At 37.4% G+C, this 19,397-nt stretch overlaps 1 protein-coding gene across 1 annotated transcript in view; it reads left to right on the forward strand.

Annotated features, from left to right (window-relative positions):
- NT5DC3 (5'-nucleotidase domain containing 3) overlaps positions 1-19,397 on the forward strand; it is a 163,277-nt gene that overhangs the window by 77,876 nt on the left and 66,004 nt on the right. The window contains exons 7-9 of the mRNA XM_053719250.1: positions 7,667-7,727; positions 10,948-11,050; positions 19,089-19,190. Coding sequence (XP_053575225.1) covers positions 7,667-7,727; positions 10,948-11,050; positions 19,089-19,190 — 266 coding nt within the window. The remainder of the gene's footprint in view (positions 1-7,666; positions 7,728-10,947; positions 11,051-19,088; positions 19,191-19,397) is intronic.

Consider the following 19,397-nt stretch of genomic DNA (forward strand, 5'->3'; position numbering starts at 1 on the left):
TCTGTATTCACAAACACAAGAAACAACCAAAATACATTAACTGTTCTCTAATACCACAGTTCCCTTGAAATGCTGAAAATCTAATATCAAAATTAATTTCCTCTCAGCTCACTGAAATCTGTTTTTAAATTGCAGTTATACAGCAAGGAAATTAGAGGATTTTGTCTGAAAAACAGAATAGTATGCTGCTGAAATAGCTCTCTCTCTCTCTCTGAGAACTACCAGTATTCTGTGTTAAAGACCTACTTGGCAGATACAATAAGTAGAATAACTGCTGCCTGAGCATTTTGCTACCAGTTAGTAGACTATTTTCTTAAATGTCCATAGTTCTACCTAGTCTTGTGATCCAAGCTTGCAGACACAGAAAAAATCACAAAACTCAATGCACAAATGCATACATTCCTATGTTCTATACATAGACAATTATGTACTTTTTATTATTAAACACACATATATATATATATATATATATATATATATATATATATATATATGTATGTATGATACTGTTCATGTAAAATACATATCTATAGATATATATATAATAAAGTTTGTAAATGGAAAAATTGCAAAATTTATTGGAGTGTTTTTCGAAAAAATTCCTTATAATGGGATTTTTTTTTAAATTTTTTTTTACCAGTATCTAGGCATGTGGTGCAGACCCATACAATAGAAATCACTTATTATTTATGAGAAGACAAGGTGACATAAAATAATATCACTTTAACAAAGACTGGGATTTCAGCACTCTTTTAATAATAAATGACGCAACACTCTCATGATATAGTATCAAACTTGTGGGTTTATTACGTGTCAGATATACCCAAAAGACTACGAACTTGACTTATAGAATATAATAATCAACACACAAAATACAGTACAGTGAATATAAAAATTAATTCCATATCTTCTAGAATTCCTCCTAGAACATAACAGGACCGGTCCCAATTTCAACCACACCTCTACAAATGTGAATCTGTATAGTTAGTAAAGGATAAATATGTTGAGACTTAAATGAGTCATCAAGTCTTATTAAGTTTAGGTCAGTGAATCCAGACTTATATATATCCTTTCTAGCTAAACGTGGTATTCAGCAAAAAGTTTAGACGTACAAATTAATAACGTGCATACATGATAATATTGCACTAACATATGTCTATATATTCAATTATAGTTTAACATAGACCAATATTGTACAACACAACTGAAAAGCCACTATTATGTTTCACATTGCAATAGGAGCTAGCATTAGAGTATCAGAAATAAAGCTGCTAAAAATGGAAAGACAGCTTTTATCCTTAAATATTGCTCAATTTGTTTAAAGCTGAAATTCCTTGCTCAAAGCTGTTGTTACTGCAAGGTAAAGTCATGCATGCATATAGGAGCCAAGCGTAGAGTTGTATCAGTAAATTAGAAAGTTCACCAAACCAGGTTGGGAAAGCTGTTGTTACTGCAGTGTAAAAGCATGCATGCAATTAAAGCCAAGTGTGGAGGTGTGTCAATATGTTAGAAAGTTCACCAAACCAAGTTGGGATATCGACACTACACAGCTGGGAGGCTTAGGCAGTCAATGAAGCAAAGAGAATTGTAGCCAAAATTTAACTTGGAAGCAAAGACAGCAAATTATGTAGCGGAAAAGGTACAGGAGGATACTTATGCTTAATATACTGTACCCCTCTGTCGACTGCACCTTTTCCTGTTAGATTGACAATCTCTTCAAGCAATCTGTGCCAGGATCTTCATACTTTCGATGGATGAGAAAAATCTTTTATTTCTTTCTCTACTCCTTTTTTCTTGAAGAGCACCTCACAGGCTTCCTTGCTTGCCGTCTTGTAACGGATAGTTTTCCCAGAGCATAGAGCCTACTTTAATCCACAGCTGGGCATTCAGCTTTCAAACTTGCCGCTTATCGAACAACTTACTCAGACGCTAGCTCCTTCAGCGTGGTAGATCACATGGGTCCGGTCAGCCAATAGCCAACGCGCGTTTCACCCCCTCGTCAGAGAGATAGACGGGGCTTCCTCAGGGCATGTTTCACGGACTTGCAATGCACTTACTTTATACGGTAGCACAAATAGAACCGCCCATAGGTAAAGGTGAAAGTTTAAAAATATAAACATCATATACAAATTCACAAATTAACTCGCAATTGTGTTAATTTAATTGTTGCAAATAAAAGATGGACTTTCTTGGGACAACTCTAAGAATCACCATAATTGGAGGAAACAGAACTTATATGTATTGGACACTACAAGCCATACGCAATAAAATTATTGCAAATAGCTTGCCATATCCAATTTTTCATTCATTCCGCCTGGACCAGTGGTAGATAGGTTAAATATCCACCTGCATTCTTTCTGTAACAGGGTATTGTCATTATTACCCCCTCTTCCACTGGTGATGCCTTTGTCTATACCCATGACTCTCATACTGTCTGGAATACTATTGTGAAAGATTTCAAAGTGCTTAGCAACGCTACTGCTTTGAACCTTATTTTTTATGTCGTCACGATGTTCTAATATTCTTTCTTTCAGAACTCTTTTAGTTTTACCGACATAAAAATAAGGGAAAGAACAAGACAGTAAATAAACAACACCTTCAGTATTGCAATTAAAGAAATATCTCATTTTAAAGATTTTATCTGGGCTTACTGAAAACACTTTTGCCTGATGCATGAATCTACATGCAACACATCTCTTACATGGAAAATTACCAACTATTTTTTGACTAGTTAGCCAATTCTTCTGTGGTGAAACAAATTTACTTTTAACAAGCTTGTCTTTCAGATTAGGTGCCCTTCTAGCCGTAAGGTTTGGGAAATCACCTACTTCTTTTGCAACATTATCATCATTTAAGAGGATACTCCAATTCTTCTGAAGTATATTCCTGACACTCCCCCAATGACAATTAAACTTTGTTATTAATCTTATTTTTCCATCTTTCTTTTTTTCTTTGGGAAATAAAAGTTGATTCCTGTCTAATTTCTTAACAGATTTCCTTATATGGGAAAGTGCTCTCTTAGAGTAACCTCTTATTTTAAATCTTTCTTCCATCAGTGCAGCATGTTCATCATACTTCGTTAATGATGAACAGTTTCTGCGCAGACGCAAGAATTGTCCTTTGGGAATTCCCTTCTTAAGGTGGACTGGGTGATGGCTGTGAGCTTCAAGCAGACTATTTGTGGCAGTCTTTTTTTCTGAAATTCTCAGTCATTAAAACGTTTTTGACCACGGTAATTTGCACATCTAAAAAAGACAATCTAACTAAAGCAGAGAGAAGAGCTCTGAATGAACTGAGCAATGCAGATAATGTGGTAATCAAAGCAGCTGATAAAGGCGGGAATGTGGTTCTCTGGGACGCGACAAGTTATACATTGGAAGTCAAAAGACAACTATTAGATAAGAACCAATATCTGCGCCTACCAGAGAATCCTATTCCCTCCATTAAGAATGCCTTGTTCAAAATACTCAATGATGCAAAATCAGATGGCATCATTAGTCTAGCAGAGTTTAAATATCTATATACGGAATTTCCAATTATGCCGGTGTTTTACTGCATACCGAAAATCCACAAAAATATGCTAAACCCCCCAGGCCGTCCCATCATTTCTGGGATAGGTAGCATAACTGAAAATTTGGGAAACTACGTGGATAGCTTTCTCAAACCTTTCCTTAACACTATGCCATCATATGTAATTGATACGGCAGATTTGCTAAGAAAGATTGATGGCTTGACTATTCCAAATGGAGCATACTTGGTCTCCCTTGACGTAGAGGGTCTTTACTCATCAATTCCCCATTCAATAGGAATTAGGGCAGCCCAGCACTTCTTAGAAACTAGAGGAACAACTTATTCTGAGCATACAAAATTCACTGTCAAACTTTTACAGTTTGTACTTGAAAACAATGTCTTCTCTTTCGATAACAAAGTATATAAACAAATAAGAGGAACTGCGATGGGGGCAACATGTGCCCCCACCTATGCTTGCCTCCACCTAGGTTCCTGGGAGATGGAGGAGGTTTTTCAAACAGAAGCATTTAATGAGCACATCCACATGTGGCTTCGCTATGTGGATGACATCCTTCTAATTTGGGAAGGATCAGAGAATGACCTTAAAGAATTTGTGTCTTTGCTAAATAAAAATGAAAGAAACATCACTTTAACACTTGTTTTCAGTAAGACTGAGTTATCTTTTTTAGATGTGCAAATTACCGTGGTCAAAAACGTTTTAATGACTGAGAATTTCAGAAAAAAGACTGCCACAAATAGTCTGCTTGAAGCTCACAGCCATCACCCAGTCCACCTTAAGAAGGGAATTCCCAAAGGACAATTCTTGCGTCTGCGCAGAAACTGTTCATCATTAACGAAGTATGATGAACATGCTGCACTGATGGAAGAAAGATTTAAAATAAGAGGTTACTCTAAGAGAGCACTTTCCCATATAAGGAAATCTGTTAAGAAATTAGACAGGAATCAACTTTTATTTCCCAAAGAAAAAAAGAAAGATGGGAAAAATAAGATTAATAACAAAGTTTAATTGTCATTGGGGGAGTGTCAGGAATATACTTCAGAAGAATTGGAGTATCCTCTTAAATGATGATAATGTTGCAAAAGAAGTAGGTGATTTCCCAAACCTTACGGCTAGAAGGGCACCTAATCTGAAAGACAAGCTTGTTAAAAGTAAATTTGTTTCACCACAGAAGAATTGGCTAACTAGTCAAAAAATAGTTGGTAATTTTCCATGTAAGAGATGTGTTGCATGTAGATTCATGCATCAGGCAAAAGTGTTTTCAGTAAGCCCAGATAAAATCTTTAAAATGAGATATTTCTTTAATTGCAATACTGAAGGTGTTGTTTATTTACTGTCTTGTTCTTTCCCTTATTTTTATGTCGGTAAAACTAAAAGAGTTCTGAAAGAAAGAATATTAGAACATCGTGACGACATAAAAAATAAGGTTCAAAGCAGTAGCGTTGCTAAGCACTTTGAAATCTTTCACAATAGTATTCCAGACAGTATGAGAGTCATGGGTATAGACAAAGGCATCACCAGTGGAAGAGGGGGGTAATAATGACAATACCCTGTTACAGAAAGAATGCAGGTGGATATTTAACCTATCTACCACTGGTCCAGGCGGAATGAATGAAAAATTGGATATGGCAAGCTATTTGCAATAATTTTATTGCGTATGGCTTGTAGTGTCCAATACATATAAGTTCTGTTTCCTCCAATTATGGTGATTCTTAGAGTTGTCCCAAGAAAGTCCATCTTTTATTTGCAACAATTAAATTAACACAATTGCGAGTTAATTTGTGAATTTGTATATGATGTTTATATTTTTAAACTTTCACCTTTACCTATGGGCGGTTCTATTTGTGCTACCGTATAAAGTAAGTGCATTGCAAGTCCGTGAAACATGCCCTGAGGAAGCCCCGTCTATCTCTCTGACGAGGGGGTGAAACGCGCGTCGGCTATTGGCTGACCGGACCCATGTTATCTACCACGCTGAAGGAGCTAGCGTCTGAGTAAGCTGTTCTCGATAAGCGGCAAGTTTGAAAGCTGAATGCCCAGCTGTGGATTAAAGTAGGCTCTATGCTCTGGGAAAACTATCCGTTACAAGACGGCAAGCAAGGAAGCCTGTGAGGTGCTCTTCAAGAAAAAAGGAGTAGAGAAAGAAATAAAAGATTTTTCTCATCCATCGAAAGTATGAAGATCCTGGCACAGATTGCTTGAAGAGATTGTCAATCTAACAGGAAAAGGTGCAGTCGACAGAGGGGTACAGTATATTAAGCATAAGTATCCTCCTGTACCTTTTCCGCTACATAATTTGCTGTCTTTGCTTCCAAGTTAAATTTTGGCTACAATTCTCTTTGCTTCATTGACTGCCTAAGCCTCCCAGCTGTGTAGTGTCGATATCCCAACTTGGTTTGGTGAACTTTCTAACATATTGACACACCTCCACGCTTGGCTTTAATTGCATGCATGCTTTTACACTGCAGTAACAACAGCTTTCCCAACCTGGTTTGGTGAACTTTCTAATTTACTGATACAACTCTACGCTTGGCTCCTATATGCATGCATGACTTTACCTTGCAGTAACAACAGCTTTGAGCAAGGAATTTCAGCTTTAAACAAATTGAGCAATATTTAAGGATAAAAGCTGTCTTTCCATTTTTAGCAGCTTTATTTCTGATACTCTAATGCTAGCTCCTATTGCAATGTGAAACATAATAGTGGTTTTTCAGTTGTGTTGTACAATATTGGTCTATGTTAAACTATAATTGAATATATAGACATATGTTAGTGCAATATTATCATGTATGCACGTTATTAATTTGTACGTCTAAACTTTTTGCTGAATACCACGTTTAGCTAGAAAGGATATATATAAGTCTGGATTCACTGACCTAAACTTAATAAGACTTGATGACTCATTTAAGTCTCAACATATTTATCCTTTACTAACTATACAGATTCACATTTGTAGAGGTGTGGTTGAAATTGGGACCGGTCCTGTTATGTTCTAGGAGGAATTCTAGAAGATATGGAATTAATTTTTATATTCACTGTACTGTATTTTGTGTGTTGATTATTATATTCTATAAGTCAAGTTCGTAGTCTTTTGGGTATATCTGACACGTAATAAACCCACAAGTTTGATACTATATCATGAGAGTGTTGCGTCATTTATTATTAAAAGAGTGCTGAAATCCCAGTCTTTGTTAAAGTGATATTATTTTATGTCACCTTGTCTTCTCATAAATAATAAGTGATATATATATATATATATATATATATATATATATATATATATATATATATATATTTTCCCCTGTAAGTGAAGAACATTGGAATGTTAAATATGTACAGTAAAACACTTACATAACACACACGTATACATATGTATTTGTGTGTGTATATGTATATTGGGGGCCTTTGCAGTCAAATACCAGACAACGGGGAAAAGCATTTTTATTGACTATTAATATTTAATGTTTAATGGTTTATTTACTGCAAATATTTTACATTCCAATGTTCACATAGGGGAATATGTTCTAAATATTTTATATAGATATTCCTATAATCACACACATGTATGTATGTAATAGTTTTTAAAATGACTTAGAATTCAGGTTTGTGATTGCTTGTATGAAATGGAAACTATAACTGTAGTTTAGTTTTTAATATATAAACAGGGATCAAAGAGGATCTATGGTTGAACTTAATGGACTTTTCATATAATACTATAAATGCATAAGTATAATGCCAGTTGCATAATTTTGAACTGTATAACATTTTAAGATATTTAGACCTTGATTACAAAGGAATCACAACAATAATAGTGCTATTATGCACTAATATCACTGTAGACCTTGATTACAAGGGGAGCATGACAATATTAGTGCTATTATGCACTAACATCACACTAGCACTATCAGTAGTGCTTCTGTTTTTGTGCTCCAGACCAGTTATTTCGATTGTGCTCCACTTGTAATCTAATCCTTAGTGTTATTAACAAGCTTTCTAGAGCAGTCCTTAAAATACTCACACAATCTATACATCTTTGTTTGGCAATCCATTTGTTAGTTCTTATTGCAGACGTCTGAAAAATTAGTTATTTTGATATTTACTATTATTATTATTATTATTTTTTTTTATTTTTTACAGGATGCAATTCGTGACGTTCATGTTAAAGGGCTTATGTACAGAGCTGTTGAAGCTGATATTGGTAAGTTAGTAAAAAGCTTTATTTACATTGCTTCCTCTCTAGCTTCTGTGAAATTTAGAAGACCACAATCCAGTTACTACTTGCTTTAGCCAGGCATGTACGGTTTAACATGGCATGTTCGTGTTCAGTCTCTGCAGCATTTTACACTATATTAAATTCTTGAATAGTTTGGATTTTTTTTAAAGTATTCTTTTTAATTTTTTAAACAGTTAGCTCAATGTGGTCACAAAGTTAGATATTTTTATACACAATAGGAAATACTATGCAAAACAATGAAGGTACCACTGATGTAAATATTTGTTTATTAGTGTAAGCTATGTCTGCATTGTATTTCCTGCGGCATAATGGTAAATAAACTGCAGCTGCACTAAAACTAAACTAAAAGGTTGTAAAGGAAATTATCAAGGAAAGGTTCATGAATAGCTGTTTAATGTGATAGTTTAGTTGAGCAACCATGCAGTTTTTCATTAAAGGGACATGAAACCCAAAAAAATTATTTCATGATTCAGATAGAGAATACAATTTGAAGCAACTTTCTAATTTACTTATATTATCTAATTTGTTTCATTCTTTTAGTATAATTTGTTGAAGGATCAGCAATGCACTACTGGTTTTCTAACTGAACAAATGGGTGTGCCAATGACAATCAGTGTGTGTATGTATATATATATATATATATATATATATATATATATATATATATATATATATATATATATATATATATATATATATATATATATATATATATATATATATATCCACCAATCAGCAGCTAGAACCTAGTTTATTTGCTGCTCCAGAGCTTTCAGCAAAGGATAACAAGAGAATTAAATAATAGAAGTAAATTGGAAAGTTGTTTAAACTTGTATTCTCTATCTGAATCATGAAAGAAAAATGTTGGATTTCATGTCCCTTTAATAAAATGTCATTTTGGGAACACCGACAATTAGATTTTGTGCACATTATCTTTTTGTGTCCTATTATGGGATGATTTAGTATTTGATTTCATACCTAATATTGTTTATTAATGAATAATCTGGTTATATTTTGGTATTTTGTTTTAATTGTGGCCCCATATTTCCATTTGCAGGTTGTAAGTTAGTCACCCTCTTTGTCTTCTTACCGATATGATTTAAGTTCTGCCATTCAGTTGTTTTTCATTCTTAAAGAGATGGTAAAGTCAAAATTAAACTTACATGGATTTGACAAAGCATGACATTTTAAACAAATTTCCATTTTACTTCTATTCTCAATTTGACTTATCTCAGTAAAGATTAATCCTAGGTGAGCTCAGGAGCGTGGCCATGTCTTTAGCCATCTGGCAGAAGTGTTTGTATCATTGTTTATAACCATCTTATACATAGTTGCAAACACTGCTGACAAACTACCAAAGACTGCTGAAGACACATGCACGCTCCTATCAGCCTACTTTGGTTAAAGGGACACTGAACCCAAATTTTTTCTTTTGTGATTCAGATAGAGCTTGCACTTTTAAGCAACTTTCTAATTTACTCCTATTATCAATTTTTCTTTGTTCTCTTGCTATCTTTATTTGAAAAAGAAGGCATCTAACCTATTTTTTGTTCAGAACGCTGGACAGCACTTGCATATTTGTGGGTGAATGTATCCACTAATCAGCAAGAACAACCCAGGTTGTTCACCAAAAATGGGCCGGCATCTAAACTTACATTCTTGCTTTTCAAATAAAGATACCAAGAGAATGAAGAAAAATTGATAATAGGAGTAAATTAGAAAGTTGCTTAAAATTGCATGCTCTATCTTACTCACGAAAGTAAAAATTTGGATTCAGTGTTCCTTTAACTGCACTAAGCGCAAAGTGAGCAAAACCTGAGGTCAGACCGCTGGTAAAAAATAAATATAAAGAGGACAGTACATAAACATTTTAAAATTAAGATCTTTTTTTTTTTTTTTTTTAAACTGCATGAAAAAATTAAAGAGAGGGGATATGGGGTGTTAGAAAAAAAAAAAAGGTCACCCTACGTGCCTTTACATGGAGGTGAATTGAGGACTGTGTTTTCACTATAAATATATATGTATATATTCATATACATTTATTTATTGCTGCGTGATTTGCCCGCCGGGGTAGGTGGTTTGCTGTGGTTGTCGGTATTAAAGCGAGGCTCCAATTGGAGCCTATGGATGCACGCTTTCATGAACGCTTGGCTTCCGGGCAATGCAAATGCGAGGTTGCTTTTGCATTGAGCTGCACTTGTAATACCAGCGCACATTTTACATTTGGATCGCAAATATCGCACTCTTGTAAGCGCTTCATTATTGCGATCCACTCATAATCTAGTTTACAGTGGGAAAGATGATAAAACTTCCTACTACATTTTAATATTTTTATCTGTTATTAGTTTCTTACTTTCCTATAGTTAGTAGTTCCCACTTCCTTCTCTTGTAATTGTCCCTAATAATCCTGAGTATGAGAGTTCAATATATAAAAGAGTAAGCCCAGCACTCACCAACCAGACAAGAGGTGCACGCTCCAGGGGTTCATGCACAAACCCCAATCAAACATAGTGAAAAAAAAAGGGGGTTGAAACAGCACCAAATTTGAAGTATTCTCAATTTCTTTTATTCATCAAATACATAAAAAAAAGAGTTAACAATGTAGGTCTCTGCTTAGGAACCCAGGTATATATTGTCATTTATTTTATTATTTACTGTTAACTATTGGCAAACTTAGCATCAGCTCTAATCTTACTTTACTGAACCAATGCAGAAACTAATCCTATGGTTGAATCAGTCATAGAAGGTGAGATGTAGGTTAAATTCCAAAGCCATTTGAGGTCCATACTGTGTTCCGCATTGTTGGCCCCCCTTTGTCTTGTGCTTTGCCCCCACCTCATAACTATTTGCTATTAAGTTCTATCTTGGATTCCATCCTTACAAGAGAGCAAATAAATGATGCATTACTGGCTACCAGTAAGGCTGACAGTGTACTGCTGCAATAACTTCCCAAGCCAATGCACAGCATAGTACAATGTAACCTATTAAGCTGTACCCCTGCATCTCTGCTGCATAGACCACTTCTCCTAGACTCTCACAAGGGAGGGAATAAATGATACATTTCTCAGTAATTGACCTGGTGGTTAGCATGGAGGGTGGCAACGCATTGTTATAATACATTATAATTTGATGCACACAATATGTTTTAATGCCAAATTGTCACCTTTATAAACTTGTTTCATAGAAAAGTACATTTGCTATGGAGAAAAAACCCACGCTGTGTTGACAAAGTTGGCAAATCACGGCAAGAAAATGTTTCTGATTACAAACAGCCCAAGCAGCTTTGTGTAAGTAAAACCTAGGCCTTTCTTTCTGGTGCGATATATTGTACTGTTGGGATTAAACCCATTGGAATTTATTGTTACATCACCATTTTATAATGATAATCTTGGTACTGACATTTCTACAGCCTCTCTTAATTACCCTCATGATAAAGGGTTATTCAGTTCAGACTTACTAACAGGACAGATTTTTAGGATGTTTGAACTATAGCACAGGTGATATAATCATTTGATTAGTAACTGTAGTTTACCAAATTGTTCTCATCCAAGGGAATCTTGAAATTCTTTTCTATTATGGGTCCTGGGGGTATGTCTTGCTTTTCTCATATATTCTTAAACACATATAGTTATCTGACTATAGCACCACTCTTGTTTTAAAGGGACACTGAACCCAAATGTTTTCTTTCGTGATTCAGATAGAGCATGCAATTTTAAGAAACTTTCTAATTTACTCCTATTATCAAATTTTCTTTATTTGAAAAAGAAGGCATCTAAGCTTTTTTATTGGTTCAGTACTCTGGACAGCACTTTTTATTGGCGAATTAATTTACCAATCAGCAAGAACAACCTAGGTTGTTCACCAAAAATGGGCCGGCAACTAAACTTACATTCTTGTATTTCAAATAAAGATACCAAGAGAATGAAGAAAATGTGATATTAGGAGTAAATTAGAATGTTGCTTAAAATGTCATACTCTATCTGAATCACGAAAGAAAAAATTTGGGTTCAGTGTCCCTTTGTTTTACAGAAGCCACACCCCCTTTGTTTTTAGAAATGAAACTAAGCCATTTTTTTCCCTTTTTCTGACTGGTAACTTGTATGCTATGTTATCTGTAGGGATTAATGATTGGTGACACTGTTAAAGAGACAGTCAACACCAACATTTTTATTGTTTACAAAGATAGATAATCCCTTTATCACCCATTCCCTACTTTTGCACAGCCAACATGGTTATATTAATATACTTAAAACCTCTGTGATTACCTTGTATCTAAGCCTCTTGAGACAGCCCCCTGATCGCATGGCTATTTATTATCCCACCTTAGCCTTCTGATTTCTCTCAGCCTGCAGCTTGGCCCACATGGCGCCAGCGGTTTCAGCGCTTCAGGATTGCTTCCAAACTGAACAAGGAGAGTGGTGAAGTACAAGTTAATTCTCTTTTATACTCTATGGGGAAAGATGTGGAGCCAGTGTTCAATGCTTTTACTTTCCAAGAAGGGGAAGAATTTGACTTTGAAATAGTTATGGATAAACTCAGTGCCCACTTTGTGCCCAAAAGAAATGTGATTCATGAGAGAGCTTGTTTTAACAAACGTAATCAGCGTGTGGGAGAATCTGTGGAGTCATTTGTGCGCAGCCTGTATGAACTAGCTGAATTCTGTGAGTTTGATTTGCTCTTCTTTAGCAACACCAGAGACAGAATAGTTATTGGAATTGCAGATGCTGAAGTCTCACTGAAGCTACAGTTAGAGTCTGATTTAACATTAGATGGGGCTATTAGGATGGCCCGCCAGAGTGAACTGGTGAAAAAGCAAAGTGCTGATCTGAGGTCTGAGAGTATTGTGGATGAAGTGCAGCAGTTCAGGAGAGCTGCCAGTGAAAAGCACAGTGTGAGCGGTAGACCTAGGGCAGCAGATAGGCCCAGAAGTGGATGGGCGCAGCATGCCTGATGCACACGGTGCAACCGTGCCCATGATCAGTGTCACATGCCCTGCTAAAGACAAAAGATGTAGAAAATGTAACAAGATGGGCCATTTTGAAGTGGTGTGTAAAACTGAATATATTTAGGAAATGCAGGTGGATAGCGACCAGGAGGGTCAAGAAGTGCCCTTTGTAGGGTCTGCTGATGAACGGCCGGGTTCAGAAGAAGATTGGAAGGTTACTCTTACTGTAATGGGAGCCAAAGTTGCCTTTAAGACTGACACAGGAGCAGACATCACTGTTATGTCCCTTGCAGCATTCATAAAACTGCCTCGACAGCCCCAGCTGGTGAAGGTTACTACAAAAGTCCATAGTCCTGGTGGCCACATTGATTGTGCGGGGAAATTTCTGGCCAGCAGCGAGTATAAGCGAAGGCAATTCACCACATGGGTGCATGTGATTCGAGGTCAGTGTGTTAACAATTTATTGAGCAGAAAAGCAGCCTGTGGTTTGGGCCTAGTAGCCAGAGTGAATGAGATTTCAGAAGATATGTTTGGTGAATTGGGCCTACTGAATTGCAAGCCAGTCCGTATATCACTTAAAGAGACAGTCTAGTACAAAAAAAACTTTCATGATTCAGATAGGGCATGTAACTTTAAACAATTTTCCAATTTACTTTTATCACCAATTTTTCTTTGTTCTTTTGGTATTCTTAGTTGAAATCTTAACCTAAGAGGTTCATATAATTTCTTAGACCTTGAAGGCCGCCTCTTAAGAATGCATTTTAACAGGTTTTTCACCACTAGAGGGTGTTAGTTCATGTTTTTCATATAGATAACACTGTGCTCGTACACGTGAAGTTACCTGGGAGACATTACTGATTGGCTAAACTGCAAGTCTGTCAAAAGAACTGAAATAAAGGGGCAGTCTGCAGAGGATTAGATAGAAGATAATCACAGAGGTAAAAAATATAGAAATATAACTGTTGGTTATGCAAAACTAGGGAATGGGTAAAAAAGGGATTATCTATCTTTTAAAATGATAACGATTCTGGTGTAGACTGTCCCTTTAAAGGTGACGCAGTCCCATACAGCATTACTACTCCCCATAGAATTCCGTTCCCGCTCATGCCTCAAGTGGAGAAGGAACCTGTGCGCATGAAGAATATGGGGGTTATTGAGGAGGTTGTTGAAGCAACTGACTGGTGTGCCCCCATTGTACCTGTTGCAAAGAAAAACGGGAAGGTGCGCATTTGCGTAGACTTGAAAAGGTTGAATGAGGCAGTGAAGAGAGAGAGATATCTGCTGCCGACACTGGAAGACAGCTCCGAAATTGGCTGGGGCAAAGTTCTTCTCTACATTGAATGCTTCTAGCGGCTTCTGGCAGATTCCTCTAGATCCAAAGTGCCGCAAAATGACTACCTTTATTACACTGGTAGGTCGGTTTTGCTTCTGCAGACTCCCCTTCGGGATATCTTCTGCTCCAGAAATCTTTCAAAGAGAACCACGTGGGCACGGCAGTCGTCATGGATGACATCTTAGTGTTTGGGTCTGCTTTGGAGGAGCACGATCAGCGATTGAGCTGTGTACTGCAGACTATCAGAGTCTGGGCTGAAGCTAAATAAGGAAAAATGCCATTTTAGAAAAGCTGAGTTATGTTACTTTGGGCATATCATCAATGGGGATGGCATCAAGCCAGACCCCGAGAAAATTTGTGCTATTGAACAGATGAAAAGTCCTGATGTACATGAGCTGAGACAAATATTGGGCCTTGTAAATTATGTGGGTAGGTTCCTTCCATATTTATCCACAGTACTACACCCTATCACAGAGTTGCTAAAGAAAGATGTTGCTTGGGTCTGGGGACCTTCACAGGAAGAATCTTTTATGCAGGTCAAGTCCCTGCTGGGGTCTGCCCCAGTGCTGGGGTTCTACGACCCTTCCAAAAAGACTGTGGTTAGTGCTGATGCGAGCAGTTTTGGGTTAGGGGCCGCCTTCCTGCAGTTAAATGAAAATAAACTACAGCCCATTGCCTACTGTTCCTGTACACTGACAGCTGCTGAGTCAAAATACGCTCAAATTGAGAGAGTGCCTGGCTGCAGTTTGGGCCTGTGAGCGCTTTCAGCGTTACCTAGTGGGTTTAGAGAAATTTAGTCTGGAGACTGACCATAAACCACTAGTCCCTCTAATCAACTCTTATGATATCGACAAAACACCCTTAAGATGCCAGACTTCTAATGAGGCTGCTCAGGTTCAACGTTTAGGCAGAGCATGTGCCGGGGAAACAACTGGTTGTGGCAGATACACTATCCAGGCTCCCGCTGGAGAGTCTTCAACCGAATCGGATGTGAAAGTGTATGTAGATCCAGTTCTGGCCTCAAAGTCCATCTCTTCAAGGAAACTAGAAGAAATAAAGAAAGAGACATATTTAGATACAGACCTTCAAGAAGTTATAAAGTACATAAAAGAAGGTTGGCCAGAGAGTCGGCTGCCTGGATGTCTTTAAGTTCTTACCAGTCAGAGAGGTCGCAGCTCACGGAGCTGGATGGGTTGGTGCTGTTCCAGGATCGCATTGTTATTCCTGCCTGCAAAAGGCAGGAGATGTTAAACAGGATTCACGATGGCCACTTAGGCATTACAAAGTACAGAGAAAGGGCAGCTACGGCTGTTTGGTGGCCTGGGATCAGCTCCGACATTGCAAGTCATGTGTCTCAATGTGCCTTTTGCCGGGAACGCCGGCCTACTCAGAGAAGGGAGCCCTTGATTTCTACTCCGCTGCCTGCAGGCCCGTGGCAGAAAATAGCTACTGATTTGTGCGAAACTTACGGGAAAAAGTTCTAAGTTGTGATCGACTACTATTCCATGTATTTGGAAATTGCACCTTTAAATGAAATTACAAGTCAAGCCATTATCACTCGTCTCAAGAGCTTGTTCGCCCGGTGGGGCATATTAATGGAGCTGGTAAGTGATAACGGAATGCAGTTCGCTTCAACAGAGTTCAGTTCTTTCAGCAGGGAGTATGATTTTATACATTCCACGTCAAGTCCACATTACCCACAGGCCAACGGAATGGCTGAAAGGGCAGTTCAAACAACAAAATTCATTTTAAAGCAATCTGAGCCATACCTGGCCCTCTTTTTGTTCTATAGGGCGACTCCCATTCAAGCCACTTGGTTTAGCCCAGCACAGCTGATGCTAGGATGCCAGATTCGCACCACATTGCCCTCTGTGGGTGTCTTCCAGCCTATTAGCTCTCAAGAACCAAGGTCTTGTGTAATCCTTACTGATGGAGGGACGGTTACACGCCGTAACCGAAAACATCTTCAGCCTGTACCTGAGAGTTTGGAACTGGATGCCTCAGTACCACCGCCGGTGGGATCCCCTGTTTTAAAAGGGGTACCTTCCCCTCAGCAAGATCACAGCGGGGATATGTCTTTGCCTCTAGCGGACTCTCAATCACCTTCATCTGTATCAGAGGACAGTTCATGTAGAGTTACATCAAGCGGAAGAGTGGAGAAACTTCCGGCCCGATATCGGGATTAACTTTAGTTAGAACAGTGACCGGAAGTATGGGCAGAATAATCCCATGGTCACTGTGGACTAGTGTAGTCTACCCCCATGTTCAAATCAGGATGTAATTCATGTCGCTTATATTTTCTGTAACTTGTTATTTGTTATATTCTATACAAAATTGTTGTTGTATACTTTATTTGTTATATCCAAATGGGAAAAAAAATGAATGCTTTGTCCTTTGAAAAGGGGGAAGATGTGATGAGAGCAGGACGTGATGTCACCAGATTGGGGGCGGGGCTTAGGTCCGGTTGTCTGTGTCGCAGAGAGTTAGTGAGATCAATGCTAGCAGATGTGTGTTTCCATGCTCTACAATAAAATAGAGTTGTGCCATCCTTGCTGTGTCCTACATGTGTCCTGCATCACAGGCAGTAAAGACGTTTTCTATCTTTTTAAACAATAACAATTTTGGTGTTGACTGTCCCTTTAACAAACTCTTTATTATGTTAAAAGGTTTTTTTTTTGTTTGTTTTTTATGCACCAAAGCAGATAAATGGATAATTTACATTAACAAAATTCAATGTTGGCGCTTTTACAACTCACAGCTTCAAATAAACAGTTCAGTGTCATTTACAATATGTTAGAAACATTTATCTAATGACTTTTTCTGCAAAATTCCCTAAAGTGACAGTGTACTGTAAAACTGGGTTGAACTTACTTTGTTTCCAATAGCTTGTTGTAGTAGCTGCAGAATTATATAATATATGGCAAATTTATCAATCCATTTAAATGGGCTGAGATTCCAATGAGTGCAGACTTGCTTATCTTACCTCCAGCTCTATACACAACACTTATCTCTCTCTGTATACACAAATGGCAATACTTAGGGCCCAATGACAAAGGACTGCCACAGTATCACTATGTTCTAAAGGTATCAGTGTCGCAATCAAAATTACATGTGAAATGTCTAAATGGATTGGATGCCTGTATGAAGAGAATCTCACAGAGGCATTCATACACTTCACTGTGGGATGCAATGGTTCTCTGCCCAATGTATAGAGCAGCATTGCTATGTTCAGAGAGGGTTTAATGTAAATTATCCATTTAGATGGTATGTAATGATACAATTTACATGTGCAAACTGAAACTTATTTGTTACAATATAATAGTGAAACTTGTACAATAAAGCCGGTGTTCTATCAGAAGAGCGAACTTATTAGACTAACGTTCCGTCAGCTGTTTGATAAGAAACACATACCATGCATGCTCCTCCTCTTTTACAACAATAAAGATAATATACTTAAAATAAAGTTGTTTCCTGTCCCGGCATATTGCTTTCCTTTCCTGTTGCTAAATATATAACGAAATCAAATAAAATAAGCAAAGGGGAAAATGTACTGAAACTATAATTTTTACACACCTATCCCAGACACACCCAGACAAATATATGGTATGGCTAATATATAGTTTCAGTACATTTTCCCCTTGGATGAATACCGTGCTTAGATGCTAATAGTACTAAGGACACAGGAGACCTTCTGTGTGTATTTGAAGGTACATTTTAGTTGATTTCTTTATTTAGCAACAGGAAGTCACCAGCATGGTAAGAAATATGCCGGGATAGGAAACAACTTTATTTGAAGTATATTATCTTTATTGTTGTTAGTGTGCACGGCCGCCATCGTCCAAGAATCTGATGGGTTGTAACGTAGTGGCTTTGGAATGCGACTACACTGAGGAGCGCATGAGCAGTATGTATTTCTTATCAAACAGCTGACGGAAGGTCACTTCTGTTCGCTAGTCTGATAAGTTCGCTCTTCTGATAGAACACCAGGAAATATACCAAGTGGCTGGCATCCTTTTTTTAAAGGCAGCAGCGCTGAGAGGCGGTTTACTATACATCTCAATGGGTGGGGATGCTGGCAAAATATTCCAAGCAGCATCGACATCCACATTGGCGGTGTAAAGGATCCCTTTTATATAGGTCACCAAATATAAACAAAACTACGAACCCCTAAACTGCCAATACCCCTACTCTTTTTAACCCCTAAATAGACAATACCCCACTGCATTATCCCCCTAACCTACTTAACCCCTAAACTGCTTCAACCTCACCGCAATAACTCCTACACTACTTAACGCCTAAACGGCCAATACCCCACTGCAATAACCTTACTACTCTACTTAACCCCTAAACCGCCAATACCCCACCACAAACTACCCCTACACTACTTAATTACCTAACACCCACTAAGTTACACAAAAATAAAAAGCTAAAACTACAGAAAATAAAAAACTCATTACAAAAATATATAAAAACTCTTACTAAAAATAAAAAACACAAACAGGCCGATCCTAAAACTAAAGTCTCCTTTATGCTGTATGCTCAGAATGTTCAAAGGCATCAAGCCCTATACTTTCCTTTAAAAGGCATATCACCACTTATGTATAGTGCAGGTCAGCCCATTTTTTATAACATTTCACCAGTGAGAACTTTGTGAATCTAGCATAAACATTTCTATGCAGATCCCTCAATCCTTTTTCATCTTAGAGCCCCTAGAGAAAGCAATAAAAAATGAACATTGTAGTACCTATGTCTCATGCCCCTACTGGGAGGATGATTGCAGCTGCTGTCTCTTCTCTTTTTTTAAATAGTTTTTCTACTGAGAATACAGCAGTATTCATATTATTTTCAGTATAAGTGGATGTTTTAAATAACAAAATAAAGCCTTTGTAAACAATGTAATACACTCCAACAGGGTAAAGGGATCGCTAAAAGAGAAAAATAAAATACTGTACACCTTTTCTAGAGGGCTGTGGTCAACCAGCATTTGCCTTACTTGATTTAGGCATCGGATAATGATAATTTAATGAAGAGTGAATATTTCTTGCAGGAACAAAGGAATGAATTTCATTATAGGAAAAGACTGGAGAGATCTTTTTGATGTTGTCATTGTTCAAGCTGACAAACCGAATTTCTTCAATGATAAACGAAGGTGAGCTTATTCCACTCTTTAGTGACTTTATTCTGATTCTTCTTGCAGTCAGGGGCTTAAGTATGCAAAATTAATACTATTATTTAGTACAATACATTTTTTGCTTGCTTGTAACTGGAGCACTAACGGTTACGTACAAGCAATAAGGGTTTATCGTGGGTGTTTGCGCTCGTCTGGGTTATCGCTTGTATTACAAGAGCTCTGATT

The sequence above is a fragment of the Bombina bombina genome, chromosome 6, assembly GCF_027579735.1.
Source record: "Bombina bombina isolate aBomBom1 chromosome 6, aBomBom1.pri, whole genome shotgun sequence".
In the NCBI taxonomy this organism is placed as follows: Eukaryota; Metazoa; Chordata; class Amphibia; order Anura; family Bombinatoridae; genus Bombina; species Bombina bombina.